A 24,385-nucleotide genomic window follows, 5' to 3' on the forward strand; every position below is an offset into this window, starting at 1 on the left:
TAGCGAAGGAAACTTAAGGCAAGAATATCATCTTTCTAAATATATCACAATGGCTTCGGCGATGATGAATTAGTTACTTTTGTCTTTCATATAATAGTTTAGAGATTCCGCTTTACCCCTTTAGGAGATTATTTTTGTAAACGTTTAAACACATAGTCTCTTATTTTTATTGCCGAATATCCTATCACTGACTGATGCAAAACCTGCACTAGGAATGTCCAGAACATGGAATCGAGACATTCAATGTTGAATTAATAAAAACGGACTCCTTAAGTGAACTTTAGATGACGTTGAAATGCAATTTCACGAGTTGAAAAATTAGTTTCCCATCTCTAGCTTAATAGAATACTCTCATGTTTTATTACACACTGGGAAATTCGAACATTATATAACTTACTTCCATTGCTCCTTCCTTCTCTATTTACTTCCATGAAGTAGTTTATATGCTCAATTTCCTCAATTTCCTCAATTTGCTCAATTTGTTCAATTTTCTCTTCGCAACTAAAGGGATTTCCCTTTTATAATATTCGTTGTGAAAAAGCGAACCCCATTTTCCTCTTATTTTTAGAATAGTTATACCTCCAAATTTTTTTGTAAATCTTGCTGCCTTGACAACATGAATTTTCGTAGGGAATTTTATATTACTTCTGATACTAATGTTAACTAGCTACTTTCTTTTACTCTTTTGTGAAGTAGTACTAATATATTACCTTTTCATTAGTGACAAGGTAACAGGTTTTAAAATGCATGTGTGAATATTTCCGGTCTTAATTTTATTTTAAGTTCAATAAACTTATATTCGTTATTTGTTGATGCATAACAGGCATCTTATGATGTTAATGAAAAGTAAAAAATTAATATTCGTATACGATATTGTAGCATAAAAACAAATATTTCATTTACTATAAGCATGAAATATGTACAGTTTTATTATAAGAAAATAAGAACCAAATGTTATCTGTGGTGGGTAGAGTTGCAAAAGATTTCGTACTTCCTAACTTAGTTAATAGATTATTTAAAATCTTATAATGCAGTTTCCTCGGTGTTACAAGTACAACATACTACAAACTGATCATTGTGGTTCAAAACTACAAAAATGTACTTTAAATTTATAAGGATTGGTTGCGAATAACAAAGACAATTCATGAGGGGTATCAGTAAAAAAAATAACGATAGGAATTATCAAAACCAATGGTTATACTAATACTAACTTTTACAGATATTGCATTCGTGAACAAATTGCATCTTGTTGTTCCGAATAAAACCTAAACATTAAATAAATAATCATTTTTAGAATATGACTTTCATTTACAGAATCTGAGCTAATCGAGCACATCTTCACAAATTACAATATGATATAACTTACAAGGGAACAAGTTTCAACATCATTCAGTCAGTTTCTAAAAATTACTTGATATATGCAGACCTATGTGTGCTGACGCTCATTTTAACCAGTGGCTCTAATATCACAGGTTATTTAACTTATCAGATATTGTGTTGTAGAAATGTGTTTTACAAGTAAACGGCATTAATTTTTACATTTAAAATACAAAAGTTTATTTATTACTTTGGAGTGCCTTACCTTGCAATAGCTGGTAATGCAGAGTAGTAAGTTACGCATAAACCATATTTAGTATGTATAAAGTCAGCTTCAATAGTGTTAGATATGTTTTTCAGCGGAATGAAAATCATTTTCGGTGCCATTCTCGCCTAAGATAACAAATAATTAAATGAATATATATAGTATAACAAAGGTCAAAATAAATGCTAATGGACATAACTTGAAGAAAATAATTCCAGACGTTCAGCGAGTTTGCGTATCCAGTATTTTAGCTGCGGAAACATTTACAACCCTTCAACCCCAATCGTTTCACAGGTCCAACCTTCTTTTGCAGAATTTATTACAGCATAAAATAAATTGCGAGAAGTGCACAAAATACCTATGTAAATGGGAAGAGATGTAACTTTCAATTTTTCACTGCAAACTTAGTCGGATTTAACTGTAAACAATATTAGTATGAAACTGAAAGGCACTTCATGTAAAAGTTCTTTCGGACCCAGGTGGCCAAAGGAGCACACACGGATGTGTCACCTTTTTAATCTGCCCCGGAGTGGACACTAATTAAGATATCGGGATAATTTTTCGGTCAAATAAGCTTGGATATAGTTTTGTCATATTAGTTTCTTTTTTCCTGGGTATCTAATTTTCTTCCCATATTTCAGCCCAAAGAAAAAAATTCGAGAATTTTCGTATTTCGAATCTACTTTTTTTTTCTTTATTCCATGTAGCTTCCTTCGTTGTAGAGACCTCCTTAAGACTTGTAAGGTAGATATTGATACGTAATTGTTGACACCAATTGGTCCGGCCTGTGCGCAGTGTTGCCAACTAGAAAAATTAAAATTTCCATAAAGTTGCACAAAAATTCGAAATTTTTGGAACTTTTTGTTTATAAATCCGTACGTCTATTCCTGAGCGAAAGTCAACTTTCGCCAGTCGAACAAAAGTCCTTAAAGTACAAAGCGGGTACAGATTGTTACAAGGGTTAATTAGGGGGCACACGAAAAATTCGAATTTAGGTTCTAAATTTTGTTTTTTTCCTTTGTTTACTATAATCTATTTTTTAACTACAAGCTTTGTTTCTTAGATATCGACATGATATTTTTAAGATATATTAGTGGTGTACCAATGTTTGTTTTACGATAGTCTGTATCTGCCAGCTAGCAGTGTTTTCAGCCACGGCTAATTCTAATTCTCTATTAATGGGACAAATTCGGAAAAATACCTTCTTCTTTCTTGTTAGCTATATTAGAAATATGCACCAGTATCTGAAAGTCTCGTCTTTAGCCTACAGAAAGGTTGGTAGGTTGCAGTACTAGGAAAGGTTGCAGTACGACAGTCGCGGGAAGTATAGTTGGGGTTTATAATAAAACATGTTCTATAAATGGTAAGAAAATGGTGAATTTTTCAGGTAGAAAGGCATATGTTTAATTTCATGCTTACTTTGTTGCATATCGCCATTATATTTCTAGAATATATTTGTGGTATAACAAGGTTAATTTAATAAAGTTTACATCTGTCTGCTAGCAAACTGTCAAAATATAATTCCCGGTTTCAGGTGAAAAATTAGCGAATATTTCTTTTTTCCAGATGTTTTTCTTTCTCTTTCTACGCCAGCCAGCGACGTCAGGCTTTGATTGTATTTTGTCAATACACAAACAAATGATTTTAGGAGACATGAACTCATGTAACAACAGTGGTGCCAACTACAAAAGATCTTCAATTTCAGCTTAGGATTTTTTTGTAAATTTTCACCCCTACGTCTACCTCAATAATTTCCCTGTTGTTGATAACACTGCAATGTAACTTATATCAAATTATATCAACATCTCTCTTCTAAAAATAAATTCTTAGTAATATCAATCAGGTAAACAGGTTTTGAGCAATAAGTCATTAACTGAAAGCATGGGAAAATGAGAAAAGTGACTAAAGTCCGAAAGGTTTAAAGGGAGATGAGAGCACAATAAATAACAATGCAGTTTAAATTAATAGGTTGTAATAAGATGTTTGCGTGCTCACGCCTTACAGAAGATTATTATTATTATTATTTTTTGTCCTTATTACCTTAGCCCGGAGAGTAAGAATTTTTCATTGCTCTGAATATCTCATTTGCTACTTCTTTTGTTTCAACTTCTCTTAGAAACAAACTACGACATACATGGAATTACAGATTTAGAATTTTATAGTTGAGACCAAAATGCACGAAATATGTTTTTTTTCTTGTATTCCTACCGGTATACTCTAATTGTAACAAAATTAAGTAGTATTTTTCTTAACAAATATAATGTTTATTTGTTTCTCTTTGCATGACTACTTTTTGAAATGAGAAAACCGCATCTTCTCTGTGAATGAATGGGGCAATTAGATAATTAAAATAATGTATTTTTCTGCGTATGATTATATTTCCAATATGAATACTTGCTTCGGAATAAACTTCGGTACTTTTGCGGATTGCGTTGTAAAGTGGCTCACGTCTTATATAAGCCTAGTGCTGAAAAGATATATTAAGCCTCAATTAATAAATCTACTGATCAAATAACTCAACAGCAAATTGAATAGAACATCGTAAAAAGTGTTAGTAATATCGAGTATACATAGTTATGGTGTTGTGATATTTTAGCTATTTAATGTTGTATACCTGTGTTATGACCTGATTTCTGAGTCTGCATTAGTGGCTTCTATAAGAGATTTATCTGATGTTGCGTGTACGACAAACACTAGATATCTGTGAAGAGGTACAGTGAAACCTGTCCATGTTGGCCATCATTGGTTCAATTGAAAAGTTGCCAACTTAGACAGGTGGCCAACTTACCTAAAATAAGTATGATTGATGAACTTTTAGAATAGGATTTCTAGTATTACTTGATTGTAAAGCTTTAATAACCAATGGTACGATGGCTAGTTTTAAATTATGAATATAGAGTAATCATAACAATATACAGTACTAGAAAAAACACTACAGTATTTTAAACATATGTACCTTTATCTTCCTGAAAGCTAGTCTGGAACACTCAGTTTTTCGGATTGCAAACACAACACAAACAACCATAAAATAGAAAAGTATATTGACAGTTCTTTTGAAATTCATATTGTAGCAAACTGAGTTTTTCAGATTGAAAACAAGAAAAGCTAGATTATAAATTAAATTATTTTTGTGCGAAATATTATCTACCTTTCGAAAAAATAGCAAATCAGTTATTATACAAATTTATTCATGGTGGTTCATTTTAAACGTATTTCTTTTATTCTTTTTGGCACATATGGATGTTCTAATTTTGTAGTTAACGATTTTTGATACCTTTTGTTAATGAGATAAAAGTGTTTCCCTCGGAGCAAAATATGTTTTGAGAAAATCTTATGGGAATTCATACCTCACAACGTCCGGTACCACGACGTCAGTTACCAATAGTTTACAATTGAGATGGTTAGGTTTACCCTTAAGAATTTTTCGGAATTATTAAAGCTCCCCACTCACAAAAGGAGCTGATATAGCTAATGGTTTTACCAAAACAGACAGAATAAACAAATACGTACAACCATTTTCTGAATTTCTGCTTTTTCATAATCACATCATCCTTCATCAAACTTTCCTTCTAAGGATTCTGTTCTGGTCATTGACCTCCAAGAACAAATCGTGCTAACCTATGCTTCTTTGTGTTCAGTCAGAAATACAGAACATCTGCCTTTCATATGGGAATACGAAAGAGTTAAGAAAAATAACAAAACGGTATTTTGCATGGCCAAGATATGAAGGTAAATTTATCATTATAATCATTAGGGTAAGCATTGCTTCAGTATGACCAACTTCCAAGATAGACAGGTAGCCAACTTACAGAGTAATAAGTAACGAATAGCATACGGGGAAATGCAGATTCAAGCCGAACCAGGCCGAGATAAGCTGGTGGCCAAGTTCACAAGTTTTACTGTAATTTTCATCCACTGTGCTCAATGTGAGAGATGTTTCTGTTTGACTACGCATTAATTATCACCCTCCACGCCAACGTAACCTAATGTAAAATAGGTGTGTGCTATTTTTATTTTATCCATCAGTTATCCCTCATGTGCGATATTCAAGTATGAATATACTTTAGCCTTTTCACGCGTATGCAACCAGTGTTCCCTAATGTATTTTATGCTACTTGTCCGTATTCCTACGTCCGCATCTCCTGATGCCTGATGTCCGTATTGCTACGTTATTGTTTTATTTCTGACATACCAAAAAAACTGCTGCCTTGGTAACGTTGCGTTCCAGATGGCAGCAATGTTTTGTGTCTCTCACAGTGTTAATCTTTACATGATATTCAATTTCATCGTCATTACTGACTTACTCTCATTTCTGCGCATTAATTTTTTTTCTCTTTCTTAGCTTTTTTCCTTACAGTACATAGTAGATTAAATTTTGGTAATGTCTTTTTCTTTTCATGTTCAATGAGATGCGTTATGTTTGTGTTGGATTTACAGGATAGTCATATGACTTTTATTTGTTAGCTATTTGAGTGAGCTACTTGTTTTCGTTTGGTGGGGTCTCTCATCAACTGGTATCTATGCACGGACTCAGGAAATATATTTTTTCCAAGAAGAGATTGAGATGCCAAGAGAGGTGGTAGTCAGTAGAGGTAATACAATTGGTGAGAAAGGGTACTATTCTGCAACACATAAAGTAGTTGCACCGTGCTTTGAGCAACATGGGGCTTAGCATTGACGTACAACATATACATAATTTGTCTGTACGCCATTTGTAGATATTTACAATCATTTTGAGGAATATTTAATGGGAGATGAGCATTGTAAAGATCTCCATTGATGAATTCACTTTCCTTTAGAAATAATACATCAACACCATCATCAACCACATGTTAGAATCAACGCATTTGGCGAGTTTTGTAATCTGTTCTAATGTAATGTATGTTTAACTCATCTACAATGGACAGAACTGTTCAGAGATTCGCTTCGACGATGTTACTGAGGAGATCGTTCAAATATTATTGTGGTCAATGCCAACGGGAATCATTTTACAATTCTATATGAACGGGAGAAAATTCACAGTCCATTAGTGCATTCGTTCCATTCTCCTTGACCAAATGCAATATTAATAGTTTATGCGCTTATTGTAAAGAATATATCAGGTGAAATTTATAAAAGAGACAAATTGTAGTTATGTTTTAACAGTGTAGTTGTATCATATAACGCTGTAATACAACGCACTTGTTCCTGATTTTCCGGATAATTTAGGTTTTTTGCTGTACTTGTTTAAAATTTCTGATAATAGCTCGTTAGCCCATCTTGTATTTCTGGGATTACTTTCCCACCGTATGTCTAAAAAGATTTTTCATTCACAGTATAATAATGAAACACATTTAGGGACCATTTAAACTCACTGGGAACAACGTAGTTCTTTGGTAATATCTAATGGTCGAAGATGTCTTAAGCATTAGCTCGTTATTTATGATTAACACTATGTTTTATATTGTAAATGCAGATGGACCTTCATACACTCGACTTAAGATTTCAGAACATGGAAAAGTACACTGCTCAAAAAATTAAAAATTCATAATGGGTGTGCTACACCAAAAATATTAAACCACTTTTTTATCATTGAAATAAACGTCCATATAGAAATATTGAAATATTCATATCACAAACTTCATTTAATAATGATATTGGTATATGTACAGTACGTTGTTGTTCTATACAGTTAAAATTTCTCATTCGCAATAATAATACGTACGTAATGATGCAAGTATTATTAGGTACATCATAAAACCTACCTCACTCTGCAGATAATTCACATTAAGATCACCAACTGTTTCATCTTCTTCATATTTAGCCATATCACCTATAGTCATGTGATTCAAATTCACAACGGATTTCAAGAAATCTTTGTAATAAGTCTGCTTCTTCTTGTTAACATCCCCAAAATTTCTTTGAAGAAAAATTAAGGCGTATTGTTTAAATTTTTCATATTTAGCTAAACACAATAACAACTAAATTAAGTAAACAGCTCTATAAAATAAGACAAACATCTTTCAAACTTCGTATGACCAGAAATCGCTTCATATACCAAAGTAAAGAGTATCGAATAAATGCCAGTATATACATTTAATAACCTTAAGCTCTTCCTAACTTAAAGACAAAAAAGTAAAATAAGATAATTTGAATTCGTGTTACTTATAGTTTGCTTTGGGAAATTTACAGTAAACAATTTCGATTAAATGTTTGTAAAATCCATGTTAAATATCAATGTATATAAGCCACAATTGTTCGAGGAATGTGATTTTATTCGAGACTTCTGATAGACTTACGACAACCAACCAGCATATAGAAACAAGTTGTAACTCGTTGTTTACAAAGACGAACTGGAATGAAATATATGTTATTTTTTTAAAATAGTAATAATGTGTGCAAGCTATATAGCAATACACGTTTATAATTATGTATCTCAATAACAGAATTTCGTCAGGGAATTGTGACCTCATTAATGTCTGGCAACTTAATTAATTTAGTGCACAATTGAATAAGATAGAGTCTGATGAAACAATTGCACATAGAACCATATCCAATTTTAGTACGATGTATCCGATTTTAGTACCTTTAAAATGTTTACATCAAGTAGATAATCTACTGTCATGACGACTCGATTGTATGCTTTTTTCTTCTTCAGCCTATGGTAAGTTATTAAAGTCAGGAAAAAATATGAAAATATGGGTTCTAATTGCAGCTATATTTTGGTCCAAATCTCTGATTTATAGAAGAATAGCACCATAAAGTTTTTTTCTTTAGATCACTGAGAAATTAATTTCAATTAAAACGACATATTTAATATAGTAAAATACAGGTATTTCAATTCAAAATAGATTTCCTTTAAAATATTAGAATTAAGACAATAAATAAGCAACAATATCAACTATTCACTTATTGCAATAAATTGTTTTTTAAATACCTAATACGTAAAAATAATAGAAAATTTGTAATTAGTATACAATATCTGATACTTCAGAGCTGTAAGTTGTAATTAATTTGTAACTTCATGCATCACAGCGCAGAAACTTTTTTCCTCTGTAGTCCTCTGCACTCAATATACTTGTATCAGCCGCGTTTTACTATGATGTTTATTGAACGTGTTTTGAGTCTTAGGCTTAAAGGAACATTAGGGGGTAAGCATATTTCTAAAACTCAATTATATGTCCTGTTTCGTTGTCATTCTTTCAGAACACATTTTAAATCTCAGAAACATGATAATGGATACTAAGCTCCAGTAAACTTGAAGTTGCAGATAATAAATATTAAATTTTGTCAAAGAATACTCACCTTTTGAGAACAGGTTTGTACTGACGTGTCAACATGTTTGGTGGACATACTGTGACTGCTGGTTTAGGAATCTTCCATTCGTTGTAATTCCTCTCGATTGTTACAACTACAGGATTGTCCTGGAACTTTCTCCATGATTGATAAATAAGGAATGATGTTAGTACAACTGCAACGAAGAACAGAATAAACCACATTAACCTGAAAATTGTGTAAGTAGAATTATATGATAATAATATTTTTACTATTGTCAATAATGGAGAAAATAACTATTAGACTCAATATCTGCTTTTATCAAACTTTGTATCAATTATTTAGAAAAAATATTAAGCACTTATTTTATGAGCTGATATTACCTTAATTTAGTTGTATATAAGAACCAACACTATTTTAATGTTCTTCTTAAAATTGCACAACCCAGTAACATTACAGGACAGGGAGTATTATTTTTACCCTTCACTATAACTCTGAAACTACAAGTTGTATAATGCTTAAAGCCACTTTAATATTCTTTTTGCATTCTCTGCTCCAACAATATTAGATTCTATAACATATAATTTTTAATATGTTGGGGGGGTTGAATGATTTTCCTTTCTTTTATTTTTGCTTTTATCATACGTACTACACTAAAAGGCAGGCGTTAATCATTGAAATTGTATGAAATGATTTATATATATCCTAAGCTCTTGTATTTCCTGAAACGCCAATGGCAAAGATTCTTTCAGAAGCTTTTTTCTGCTAGAATTTACGAATACTGAAGAATGATTGGTATTACTCAGAGGCGTATTTACAAAGTTTTGTAAAATCATGGATTCCCTCCCTACACGTTCTTTCCCATTTGATAAGCAATACACAATGATACTGCTATTTTGGATTTAGCTGGATCCTCAGAAACTTGTGTTACATTTTTTATAAAGAGGAGAGTTCTATTCTACTGATACCGCAAAACATAACAATAAACAATAAAAATGTATTTTGTTTCAGTAAAACGAAAAGGGAAAAATGTTTATTAAAAAAGCAAAGAACTAAGCAAGCAATCAACTGAACACCATCTCCTCTCAGTTTGCTTGAGAATGGGGACCGACCATAAAGTGGTTCTTTTTCTTAGATGGTTTAAAATAATGTACTATTATATGCAATTACAAAAAAGTGAGAAAAGAATGTGCATAATTACAAAGAAGTACAACAGGCATATACAACTGCGACTAGACATACTATCTATACAATAAAAATAAAACTAAAAATCGTAACGAGAATCAAATGCTGAGAGTCCAACACTATGCTAGTCTACTTATATAGATCGTAACAAATATCTCGATTATTCTGTACAAATCCAACTTGAAAGTAGCTTCCGATTCTGAAAGCTCACACAACTAGTCAACTCAATCTGTTCCCGCTCATTGTTGAACTGAGGTAGTTTTAGTCAATGTTAGGATGCTGCTAGAAGTTATAAACTTTACAACATCATAAGAACATGTCAAAACTTTTCATCGGATGATTTTGGAACCAATGTCTCAAACACAACGCTCTTCTGTAATGTTCGTATATGTGTTTACACAAACGAATCCTAACGCCATGTATTTCGTTATCTCGTAATCGACCAACACACTAGAACTATCTTGGTACTTTTGCATTCATTTAAATCTGCCTTCAAATCAATACATGATGGAATCAAACTTTATGTTGAAGGCCTAAATTTCATTTCATTTTTGAGGGGAAAGATGGAGTTCAGCAGGAGTACATTTTCTGGCATAATCTTCTTTCTCCATATTTAAACAGAAACTTTCATCTAATTACATGTCTATTCGTTATGGTTTGTCCTATGAGTATAAATTGCTGAACTCATCGGATAACAAATATCGGATCTCTCTAACTTAGTTAATTAATCGAGTAAGAAGCAGGTCACATTTCTGTCACTGTAAAAATTTAGTAGTAACATTTAATTCCTTTAGAACTCTCCTCCATATTACAAGAAGGAGGAGAAATTCGAATTTTAAAATTAAATAAAGGAGGAATTCGCTCTCGGCCTTTTCCTATAAGCTCCAGTTGTTCTAGGTAATATTTTTTCAGAACTTCGCGCACTCCAGGGAAGAACTTCAGTGCATTTTTTATATTTACTGGCCTTACAATCCTACAGCAGTAAGTTTGCATTCTTAAATTTACTCAAAATATATTTCGTGAAAGCCTGCAGCCTAGCAGGCCGTTTTAATACATCAACAACTCCTAAAAGAACCGACTGATTTTAATTACTCCAGTTTAAACGTAAACCTCACGAAGATCGGTATTAGTATGAATTATTTAGTAATACTGTTATTAAGTGAGAAGTGACTTAAACATACATTAATATAAGGCATTGAAATTTTAAGAAAGAATACAATTAGGCCAATCGTATTTTTTTAGGGATTGGGCACTGTTAACTTACTATCTTTAACGTTTACTTTAACATATATAAGACAATCATTATTCTTGGTTTAAATTATTCATACTTTTCTTTCTGACAAAAGGTAAAATCGCTATGGAATTTAGCTTAAAATAGTTAACTTTGTCCTAATTTATAAATATTTGAACATTTGTATTTAATGTTCCTCTATTATGCATCAAGACTAAAGACGATGGCGATAATTATATACATGATAATGACAGAATAAAGAAAATGGGAAGAAACGTGAGAACACCAAGACAATCAACCCTCATTCTGTTTCTTCGCGATGAAGTTCATTGGTTACACTCAGGAGGAATAGAAGTAACAAACAATTCAATGATTTTAAAGATTTTTCCCATCCTGGTCTATGTTAATTTTCAATAGTAATTACAGACTATCTAGCGGTTTTCCGAACAAATCAACAGTCTTCATCTACGTTGCCGAAAAAAATATTTAAGGGCTGAGATTAAGAAAGACAACATGAAAAGTAACTCGACTTATGCAAAGCAGTATTTATTCAAATTTGCATTTACCTTTGTTTTAGTAACTTCTAACATAATGTAACTTTTCAGTGACATAAAGAATGTAATACCGACATTGCAAGTGAATATGGTTTACTTTGTTTCTCTTAAAGTCCAACTCCTTTGAAAAGAGAGACTAGTTCCCTCTCAACCTCTTATTGAAACTGCCTGTGGGAATAGTCGAGTACTATAATAAAATATTATAGTATTTTAAAATACTCTTTTGTTTACTATGCTTTTTCACAAATTATTTCTCAGTTGTTGCCCGAAGAAAAGGCATGTTTCCGGCGCACTGGAACTGGCACCAAAATAACTAGCAAAACGATGAAAGCAGATGGTTATCATTATATTATATTAGTAGTTATAATATTGTCCCTATTAGCATCGAGTTTTAAATCGATCCAGATTTAAAATATAAATAATGTCAAATTTCTGACTTAAATTATGAAAAGGGGGCGCGGTGGCTCAGTGGTAGAGCGTTCACCTCCGGTGTTTGGGGTCCCTGGTTCGATCTCAGCTCGCGCCGTGTGGACTTTGTGGTGGACAAACACCGTGCTCGTGCGTTTCCTCCGAGTTCTCCCTGAGCTCTTCCGTGGCTAAGCGGTTAGCATACGCGCCTTTGGCGTGGGAGACCCGGGTTCGATTCCCGGCGGGAGTTCATGTGGTTCGGATTCCACGTTAATCAGTAGGTCCACGTCTCATATAGCCTCGCTGCTGAAAGGGACGATAAACTCAAAATCAACTCAACTCGGAGTTCTCCCGTTTCCTCCCACTTTCTTCATTCCACCATTTCACTCTTTTCTCATTATCACCGTCTCCTTTAGCCTAACCGGCATAACGGTGGGACGTTAAACTTAAAGATTTCATTTTTTAAAAATTATGAAAACAGTTGTATGGTAGCTATTGGTTTCTCTGCAACAAATTTAGCATAATCACGTTGCCATATTAACGTTCAATTCGCACCTCTGACTGTGGCAAATAAGCAGAAAAAATTAGCGACAATTAGAGGTTACTATTAAGGATCTTTTATCACACTTTTGAATTTTGTCTCTGGAAGTACATAATTTTCTGCCAAGAAGTAATATAAGACAAGACAAATCGTAAACTGTAGCACAATTAACAGCAGACTTTGGTACACTCTTACATTATGGCAGTGCACAAATGTATCTGAGCAGAAGTTCGGGGTCCATTATTAGACACGAGCTTCTACAGCCGACGTCTCACACGTGTATCGTGTTAACTCTACATCATTGATAACGATTGGTAATAAATACCATCGATGACTGGGTCAAAATCAATCGTCTCCTAGTAGGATAGTTGTTCAAGATGTATACAGTAGTATGACGACGAACTCTGGTGGCTCTATTACAATTCGAGGAGCCCTTATGTGGTCATCCATAGCCGCAGTAATACTACCATAAGGCACCAAGATGGCTTCTAGCAATGGATTAATTATTCCTAATCACTTCCACCAATTAATGTCAGCTATACTTCCAACAGGAAATGGTACATTCCGACAGAACAGCGCTCGTTGTAGCGAAGCCAATGTTATGCTGAAGTATTTGATGAGAAGCATTATAATAATCAATTACTAGAAAGACCCTAAAACTCACTCAATCTTAACACAAGTCAAAACCATTTGGAAGTCATTGAAGTCAGATACAAGCTTATCTCTCCTCCACAGGATTCATATGAATCAATTGACTTGTATGTGTACTTGTGCCTTGTATGTGTATGTGTAAACCATACCACCTGCTGCTTACTGAAGTCTCATTGCTCCCGTGATATATCTTATTAGCACTTATCTACAAGCCAAAAGTGGATTTGTCAGACGTTAGATAAGGAGCATAACGTTCTGGCTAATCAGTGTACATTTGCGCCTTGATTTATTACTTCCAGAAAACCCATTAAATACAATATGAAATATATTAATGCACCATAGCAAGTGTCGCAAGAGTTTACAATAGATTTGGAGTTTTTATAATTTGTTTCCAGGGATGCAGCCTCTACAAGTGAAACATGTAAACTTTTATATTTAGTTACTGTTCCATTTTGTATCTTGCTTTAGAATATCGCCGTTAATAAGTAATTATTTATATACCTTTAAATACATTAACCAGAGTTTTATTATGTTATATTTAAGTGTATTTAAATCTCAGAACAAATTCATAAAAGGAAATAATAAAAGTAAAGAAAATAAGTGTACCGTTCAGCAACTGAATTTTGTTTGTTTGAAACATGTGGCAAACCATGAAATGTTGTTTTCGATAAAGTATCCTCAAAACATTCATACATTCTGCTAAGCATTCTTTGCGTTCCTGCAAATAACAAGAAGAATAATATGAAATATAATATACCAGTAATTGCATATCTAAAGTTCTAAGAATAGCGTTAACCTGGCGCGACACTTTAATATATAATGTGCAATATACTAAAGTGCAATTCCAAAGTGCTGTAAAGTGTAATTATAAAATATTATAGTTTAAAAATAGAGTCTAAAATAAATTGAAATGAACGAAACCTTCTGAAATAGTTTTAATCACGACTATTAACTTTAAAGAATGCTCAAATGTTCGTGTAAATATAAAAATTACTGTTAAAATAGAAGCACATACTAGTTAAACTAGACATCAATTTTATATTCTTTTGTTTGCCACTTGTGCGACGGTAGGCCATTCTAACTAAACCAATGTTTTGAAACTGGAAATGATAATAAAAATTACTAAGATATAATGTGATGCTATGAAAGTTGAATTCTGACGATTTTCTCTCCTCAACACAGAAATAGTAAAAACAAAATTCTTAACATCTAACATTTTCCTGTGACAAAAGCAAGTTGCATTCTAGTGAAATCTACAAATAAATTTTGTTCATACATAATTTTAATTATGTCATTAATACATTAATTTAATTGAAAAGAATTAATTGTGTTTTAACATAACACATATATAAAAAGACAAAGCTATAATTATTGGTCTTTATGTATTCTTGAATTAGTGTATGAATGGTAAGAAATGATAAAATAAATAAGTTCGTTGCCGTTTAAAAAGGAATAAAAATAATTAAATTTTAATTAAAATCATTTGTTATATTTCATAGCTGTAACTTATTTCACAGGAAGTGAAATATCACTAGTCTTTTGACTAAATTACTCAATAGACTTGCGAACATTTGTATTTAATTTTGATTAAAAGACTTTCAAATATCTAGGATCAATATTAACAGAGGAAAACCATATTCACGGAGAAATTAAATGTCGAATAAAAGCAGGGAATTCGTGTTACTATTCGGTTCAAAATCTCTTGTAGTCGCGAATTCTGTCGAGGAATTTGAAACTTAAAATATATTTGGTCTAGGAATTAATTCGTGCGGTTGGTACGCACACATTGAAGCTGTAGTACAAACACAAAATACATAAATACCTTAAGAAAAATATTGTCCATCGCTAGCCACCACTTTCGCCCATCTGTCAGGCAATGTACGGATTCCGTGGCGAAAGAAGTCCTCATCCTTGGAAGCGATCCAGTCAGAGACCCATGTTTCGATATCTTCTGAAGAAGTAAACCGCTGTCCAATCAAATCGTTGTTCATGCAATCGAACAAGTAGTAGTCCGAAGGAGCAACGTCTGGTGAATACGGCGGGTGGGGTAAAACTTCCCATCCGACATTTTCTAAATAGGTTTTGACCGGTTTTGCGACATGTGGGCGAGCGTTATCATGTTGAACAATAAGTTTATCATGTCTGTTCTCCCATTCTGGTCGTGTTCTGGCCAGAGCTTGCTTCAAACGCATTAATTGTCGTCGATAACGTTCTCCATTCATAGTTTCACCCGGTTGCAGCAGCTCATAGTACACCACACCTTTCATATCCCACCATATGCACAGTATAACCTTTGCACAGTGAATATCTCGTTTTGGTTGTGATGGACCTGGTTCACCTGGTTTCACCCAGGCCTTTTTTCGTTTAGGGTTCTCGTAATGGATCCACTTCTCATCACCCGTAATAATTCGATGCAGAAACCCCTTTCTGCTCTGTCGTTGAAGCAGCAATTCGCAAATGGTTTTTCGTCTTTCAACGTCTCTGTCTTTCAATTCATGTGGAACCCAATGTGACATCTTTTGAATCATTCCCATGGCTTTCAAGCGTTTGGAGACTGTTGTTTGATCAACGCCTAATGCTGCTGCAAGTTGTTCCTGCGTTTGACACGAATCCTGCTCGAGCAATGCTGTCAATTCTTCGTCTTGAAATTTTTTTGGCTGTCCAGCTCACTCTTGGTCTGCCAAGCCGAAATCACCACTTCTAAACCGTGCAAACCACTTCTGACACGTTCGCTCAGCTAGAGCATGGTCACCATACACTTCCACCAAAATACGATGACTTTCAGTCGCACTTTTCTGCATGTTAAAGTAATGCAGCAGGACACCCCGCAAAAACACTTTATCAGGCACAAATTGCGCCATGTTCACTTAACTACAAACTGGTGTTGTTGACGCTTTAATCCACTGCCCTATACTATGAACGATACGCGATGACAGGGGTTTGCAACACATGTGTGGATACACGGAACTGTGGGACGCTCCGTTCGTTGCGCCATCTCTTGTCCACCCGCACGAATTAATTCCTAGACCAAATACAAAACGATAATCATGCCTGTAACTTACTCTGAGGGAAGAACATAGACTGAAAGTATTTGAGAACAAGGTCCTGAGACGAATATTCGGACCCAAGATGAACGGGAATGGGGAATGGCGGAAACTTCATAACGAGGAACTACATAATTTTTATGTTTTACCCAACATTGTTAGGGTCGTCAAGTCTAGGAGGCTTAGATGGGCGGGTCATGTAGCTAGAATGGAAGAAAGTAGAAATGCTTTCAAAGTCTTGACTGGAAGACCAATCGGAAAACGACCATTAGGAAGACCTAGGCGCAGATGGGAGGACAATATTAATATGAATCTCGCAGAGATTGGAATACAGAGTAGAAACTGGATGCAGTTAGCTAAGGATAGAAGTCAGTGGAGAGCTTTTGTGAACGCGGCATTGAACCTCCGGGTTCCATAGGCCATAGAGTTTGTTAGTTAGTTAGTTAAAAGACTTAATTTAGATTAAAAGATTTAATTTAGATTGAGGTATACAACTGCAAAGACACAATTATATGTCTTTTTACATTAGAAGTAAAAAAGAGAAAATAAAGTTAAGAAAAAGGAAGAAGGCGGATGAGAAGAAGAGGGAGGAGAAGAAGAGGAAACAACTGGAATGACTTCCCGAAAAATAGTCTATGAAGAAAGAATACTAGACAAAGGAAACAATGAAGAGAAAAGTTTGCATGTAAGATGTGGGATAGAATAGCAGAAGCGGTTAAGAAGAAAGGGAAATAGAAATATAACATTATTGAAATATAGTTAAAAGCCTATTAATACATTGCATATGTAGTTTATTCCTGTTGATCTCCATGCCAGAAAAATGAATGTTAGACAATTGCAGCTAGATACATGTTAACCCATACAATACTAACCTAGATTCAAGTCAATACTGAAAATTGTTTTACTCAAAAACAGCTCAGCTGATGGAAAAATATTTTAATCCATGTAGTTTCGATTTGCAAGCAGATTCGTTTTGAATAACCGATTTACAGTTCCTCTCTTAACTTCGTATAAATATCGGAAATTAAGAAGAGAGAGGAAAATCCATACTAAGTGTTGTGACACTAAGATGCAGATCTAAGATCTCAATAAATTTTTAGGATTTCGCTACCCATTGTCACTGGTTTCTATTTACTCACCTGTGTTAGTAATTGACCGACGATAAAAAAAATTCATATGCTGATGAAGAGTATATTTATGTTCAGTAATAGTTATTAATGACATATGGCTTGTAGTAATATCGTAACTTCTTTGTTCAGTGCTTACATAATAAATAGTTACATATCCCTATTACTGTCTTAGGTTCTCATGCTCAAAACTATGTCACACCCATACTACTCGCCATTCCACATAAAGATAAACATTTGCATATATATTTTTTACAACTCTAATGGAAAATCAATAACTATATTTCCATAAAGTTTTTTTATTACTAGTAATGAAAGAAATTAAGAAAGAAATTAAGAAAAATATAAACAAATAAATATTTTCATTACGAAATGACAATATTATTATTGGAAGGTATTACAATATATCATACTGTTAGTTCTTTACATTAACCGTTCAAGACTTTAAATATATTTAAATATACAGACATGACGCACTACGGTTGCTGCTTTTGAGTCAGTTAAAGTCAGATCTAAGTATGACATGTATATATAGAGAAATGTGTTGAGGTACTGAAGGTATCTAAAAATTTAATTCTGTTATATTACAACGAGAATACAAATTCATTTTTGGTCCACAACATTTAAGAACTTTACATGGTCGAACCATCATTACAGGAAGAAACACTTTTATATGAGCTTTCAATATATTTACATAGGCATAGAAGAGTCAATAGTTACAACAAAAGCGTAATATTTTGTAAAAGGTGATTACGGATTTAGTTCCTAATCCTCAAAGTCGTTTCGCTGCTATTATTTCTCCCTGATAATATAACTGTACTTTCCCCGTTGTTTCATATTTGCGGATTGACCTGACTATTGTTACTGGCATGATTGTTATTGATGTTAGTACTGTTACTACTAGCACATTTCGAGTCTTCTATCTTCAGTATTTGGCCCGTTAAAAGCTACTCGTTAATTGTTACTATTATTTGTGTTCAACCTCATGTTTGGTCGGTTATATGGTCACTATCTTCTACGAATATTATTTATGTTATTAAATTGTGTCGGTCCACTATTCTTATTAGTTCCTGAGTTATATCTACCCGGAATGTATACCCTGCCTGAGTATAGCACACAAGGTTTGGTTTGACAACTCACGGCGACCTGGCTGGGAACCATTTTGATGATTTTCTATTGCCGTGCAAAATTCTTCTTTGCTGGCTGATTTATCTCCTTATTATAAAGCTATGAAAACGAAACGAGATTTCTCTCATTGTTCGGCATAAATGTGATGCAGTTACTCGAGACTCTTCTTGGGGCAACGCTTTTACTAGAATTCTACTAGTTCCGCTTAAGAAGGTTTTCCCGAAATTTGATAATACAATTCGATGATCATCCATGAATAATCCAGAAGTGACGCGTACTTCGAGCGATCATTTCGCATGAACGTCAATGCTCTTCTCTGGACAAGATTTATATGTTTGTTACGGTATTCTTCTTTAAAAAGAGCAATGAAATCGTATGGAACTTGATAGATCGTTACCAAGCTCCAGATGTCGCTATGAGACATTATTCTACCGTTTACAAACTTTCGTAATGTGTTTGGTGATACATTTCTAAGTACTGTTGAAGTTTTCTTAGGAATACTAATGGCAGCCCATTTGCGATATTGTTATCAAAATTTGAAAACCTATTTATGTCCCGTAATGTTACCTTAGCGCTCATACTCCACGGAGATGAAAATAATATGTGGAAACCATAGCGCTATTGGAGACAGTCGGCGTCACGACTGTATTTGTCATATACGATGTGATCATCATAATAGACACTCGAGAATATTCCGGCTGGACGCTAAAGTTAGTGCCTGGAGAATTAATGCCGAGTTCCGGACCGACAGCACCAGCGACCAAATATCCGAACGGACTTGTTTCGAGTCTTTCCAATGACCAAGTAAAATTTCTATTTACACTAGATAAGGACGGATCACTCACTTGTAACACATTAGTAGTAACTACGCTAGTCTTAGAAATACCATCGTACATTTTTGTAGTGTTGGTCGAAATCAACATTGGCATGGGATACCGTATCACTGTATCCGCCGCGGATGTTGATATTCGACTTTCGGTTCTCACGCGCTTTCTATTAATTTCCCTAAGATGAATCATAGGAATATTGTTTTGCGGTACTTCATATATTTGTACGGTTTTCTTACATTCCTTAAAGTCCAATGGTTTTGTAAGATGGTTACCAAATCCTGTCTCCCACTGATTAAATCGTTCACAACCTTTAATTGTGATTCGATGTGGCAAAGGACCTCATTCTTGTTTTCTAGTAGAGAGGCTAGACTGTTATTTGTCTGAACCTCGTGGAGGCGAAGGCGCACTTCTCTCTCTATTGCGTCAGTCCGAATAATAATTTCCTCTCTGACTTGCTGTAAAGACGTGAAATCATGCCTAAATTTGTCGATTTTGTCACTTAATTCTTAGAATCGAGTATCACTATCTCTATTCGAAGTGTCAAGTTTTTTGACCTACTGTATATCACAACATATTTGATTGCATTTTTGACTTATTTTATTCATTTTTCTTTTCATTTCATCGTTTTCGCCACTCATTGTCTGATCCGTCCTAATTCATATTGTGATTCATCTCCTGAAACAGAATTAGAATATGATCTTCACCTTATAGTGTATATGCATTTACTCCCACTGCCCTTTCATCATCATTCTTCTTGTCGTGTGGAGGATCACGATTTTTATTCTTATTTACAGTCATCATTGTTATCGTCATTATCTTATGCGTCTGATATCAAAAGAGAAGCTAACGGATATTGCTTTTTTTGTGTGGAATGACCATTTAGCGTTTCCGGCTCAAAATGAATGAAATTTGTGTCACTATCTTTATAGTCGGCCACATTCATTTCCTCCTGCGATTTCCCATATTTTTCACTACATTCATCAAAATATCTGATAACCTCCCTTTTTGAAACTTTCTCTCCCACCTCATTAGTGTCGTCGAGGTTAGTGTATAGGAAATGAATCCACTTAATTTTGCACCCACTACAACGTACTAACCTCCGAAAAATAAGGTTTTGCATTCTCTTTTACTTAATCGTCATTGGTTACAAGGACACTCAGTTTTTTTTTTTTTTTTACTTCAACCGATTTTATATTTGCTGCCATCTTACATGGTCAGATTTAAACTTAAACAAATAAATAAACAAAACGTAAAAATACACCTTATAATTTATCTTCACTAGTTACGTTTTAATATATATATAATTATATGCCTCCTGCCTATATTGGTCAGTTTAGCTATTTTGTTTTACTAATTTTTCTCCCCACTAATGAAAATAAACGAAGACAAGTAAACAGAAACAGTGACAACATCCGAAGAATTGTGATGAGAACTTTCTTTATTTTACTGATCTTCCACGATATTAGTTGCAACTAAGTGTTCTTTAATTTTATTAATATTTTGAATTTAATATATTCATTGCACTCAATTCTACTTCCAATGATAATTGTTTCCATGGTAGTGTCCTAAGTCATTGGTCGGCAATCTGAGAAAGACAAAGCTATAAATGAGGCGTTATATATTTTGGGAATCGTGTACAAATGGTAAGAAAGGATGAAATAAATAAGTTCGTTGAGCTACAGCCTCCGAAAATGTTGCAAAATATATCAAAAATGAATAGTACTACAGAACGAATTCCGGAGAAACCTCGGGTTAAAGGAAATATTTCATTATTTGACCTGAAGATTCGATTCAGGTACAAATCGACTAGGAACAGTGGCGGCGCAAGAGAAAAATTATAGAAATGGACTGTATTATTACCGAAGTGTTGATAAAAGTGCCACGAACAATTGACAGTGATTCTAGAGGTCATAACAAAACAGGCTGCAATTTGCCGGTTTCATGAAAGCGGTATAACTTGTGGCATTTATATGGGTATGGGAGAATGTAGGATCTCAAACCCCGGATATCACCAAATGATGAGAGCGATCCTTGGAAGCAGGATCCTTGGTGCAAGAAATACGTACGGCATAAAGGAGAACGGAGTGACGTAGGAGCTCGGGTTCAACAAACGTACAGTGCGTGTATAGTAATGGAGGACGACACATACTAAGGCTAGAAAACACTAAAAGTTATAGTGGTAGAAAGACCAACTGTACTTACATTCACAGCAGATGCTCAAAGGGACCCTGGTTTCAATGCAGTAATGGCATCGGAGGTAATAAGTTATGTCTCATCCTCTCGAATATGCCTGTTTTCGTACTAATGGCATTTTTCGTACTAGAGATTTTTCATAATCTCGCAAGAGAAATTAATTGGGTTCAGATCAGTTTATCATGCCGACAAGAAATAGGTCTTCCCCTTCCGATTCACCTAGTCAAGGCACTTACAAACAGCTACTCCAAAGTGTACAGAAGCCTCGTCATGCTGAACCTACATACATAGACAAACATCAAGGGGTACATATTCTAATAATTCAGGGTGTGTTTCTTCAAATCCAATGATTAGACAGGAACAGTTGAGCGAGGCGAGAAGTGATATTCTACTATAAGCTTCTCACCGATGATGATTGCCCAAATATTTACCTCAAATCTCTGTTGATGTCCACGCACAATAGTACCATGCTTATTTTCGTCGGCAAACACATGACTATTCAGGCTATTAAACACACCCTCGCTTGTAAAAGAGGCTTCATCTATGAAGAGTATCGCGACATGGAACTGCGGGTCGTGCAAAAAGCGCTGCACTAATCATTGGGGGTGGTGAGTCTGTAGGATGAACATCATGAACTTTCTGTGGATTATAGGGGTGTAGTTTTTGTTCATGGAGTAATCTCCAAACAGCACTGTGATCACCCTGATTAGAAACCCTCACAGAATTCCGAAATTTAAAAAAAAAAAATCACAGTTTCAACGTGCAAAATCAATGTTCTTCCTCAACTTAAATTACGGAAAAAGACAGAAAATGATTATTTAAAATTTTAATTGTTAAACTGCACAAGTAGCGATGCTATTAGCAATATTAAAATGCATTATCTCATAAGTTGCATCCGTGGCCAAGCTAGTTTGGTAATTATATTGAAATTTTAGAATCAAATGTCGGCAGTTCGAACCTGACTATGGGACGTTTTATCTATCTCAATAAAGGGAAAATTCGTTTTAATATAAAGTTTTATTTTGAAGTGTTCGGAAAAAACAATAAGATGCACTGTCACGTTTGATGGTTCAGTCACATGTATTCTTCATTTCAATTATTTGCATATGAAAGCACTGAAACTAGGAACATTAACACTGATATAATGATAGAAGATTTTAAAATTGAATACCAATCTGAAACCACACGCGTAAAATAAAACAAAATTCATGTACCTGATAATACATTTCTATCTCTCTCTCTCTCTCTCTATATATATATATATATATATATATATATATATATATATATATATATATATATATGTGTGTGTGTGTGTGTGTGTGTGTATATAGATATATAGATATAGATATAAAATTTCTTCAATCTTGATATAATGTAGTTATAATATTAATTAAACTTTATTATCAGTAGTCCAGTCTATTAGTGAGAACTTATATCTAACCTAATATTATCCTGGTAGTTTTCCACGAAATGGGAAGCGTAATATATATTTCAGCTGTTCTTTAGCCTCCACAATAACTAGCCAATGTTTTGTATTGGTTACACAAATAAACAACGATAAGTTTGCAATAAATATCTTTTGCTCCAGACAAATCATGAAATAAAATGATGTTACACATGTGGTAATGTATATGAAAAATATGAATTCTTGATCTCCTATTAAAGTTTCTCTCTGTTTTAGTTAGAAAGAAAGAGAAAAATACACTGCAAGATTTACAATAAATTTGTAATATTTACTCCTATTATAAATATGTATATTTTATTCCTGGAAAGTACAATGAATCTAGGATTCTTCAAATAGGCAATATGTTTCTATTTGTCGATTCGAACTTGAAAGTTACAATTTTGATAGAGACTTATCGATGAGTGAGAGTGTCAATGAGACCCTCCCGTGTAAGTATAGCACACATATTCATTACAAACTATTTATATAATCACTAACATGGCCAACGCTAGTTCTTGAGAGGTATACAAATATTTCTATGCGCTGTCACACACTCAGGTGCCTTACAAAAAAGGTTTTCTAGGTAATGATTCTCAATTCCTTTCGAGCTGTGGAGTCTATTTTAATTTTAAGGCAGGCTACCGACCCGTGACTTTTTAAATTTTTGCATCTGTGCACCAGTAGTACTTGAGAGGTAAGTAACGATGCTAGCAACAATTCATTGAAAAGCTTTTTTTTAATTTGATAATATACAACATTTATTCAGGGGTTCATGGTATAGTTTATATTTTTAAAATTATAAGACATAAAGAGTGCCAGAGATCACTTAATAAGTAATACGAATCCTTTGTTGTCTGCGGACCACCAGTGTGGAAACACTTTTCTACATTATTTTATTATTTATACCAAATATTTAGAATGTGGGCCGGGACTGAAATAAAATTGAGTTATTATAATTGAGTTATTAAATATACATGATAAAGTGTTCATGTATATTTTATGATGGTTTTCATTGCATATTGGAATAGTATATGCTAATAATCATTTGCAGAAATGCACAGCAAATATTCAGAATAAGTTACTCAACTCACTTTTGCATAATAAATATAAATATAAATAATGCAGAACATAGATACAAACTTAACTCTAAAACGAATATCAGGCTAGTGAAAGCATAATGGAACCATGGTGTATGATTTTTTAGTTATAC

The 24,385-nt window shown here is 33.8% G+C and overlaps 1 protein-coding gene across 1 annotated transcript in view; it reads right to left on the bottom strand.

Annotated features, from left to right (window-relative positions):
- Positions 1–20,348, bottom strand: part of LOC145679463 (uncharacterized) — a 40,873-nt gene extending 20,525 nt beyond the window's left edge. Inside the window, exons 1-5 of the mRNA XM_081750043.1 lie at positions 20,262–20,348; positions 14,100–14,124; positions 8,867–9,032; positions 7,327–7,480; positions 1,583–1,710 (exon numbers count right to left, since the gene is read on the bottom strand). Coding sequence (XP_081606169.1) covers positions 1,583–1,710; positions 7,327–7,480; positions 8,867–9,032; positions 14,100–14,124; positions 20,262–20,348 — 560 coding nt within the window. The remainder of the gene's footprint in view (positions 1–1,582; positions 1,711–7,326; positions 7,481–8,866; positions 9,033–14,099; positions 14,125–20,261) is intronic.
- Positions 20,349–24,385: the final 4,037 nt, after the last annotated feature.

The sequence above is a fragment of the Thermobia domestica genome, chromosome 2, assembly GCF_964235325.1.
Source record: "Thermobia domestica chromosome 2, izTheDome1.hap1.1, whole genome shotgun sequence".
NCBI classification, from domain to species: domain Eukaryota; kingdom Metazoa; phylum Arthropoda; class Insecta; order Zygentoma; family Lepismatidae; genus Thermobia; species Thermobia domestica.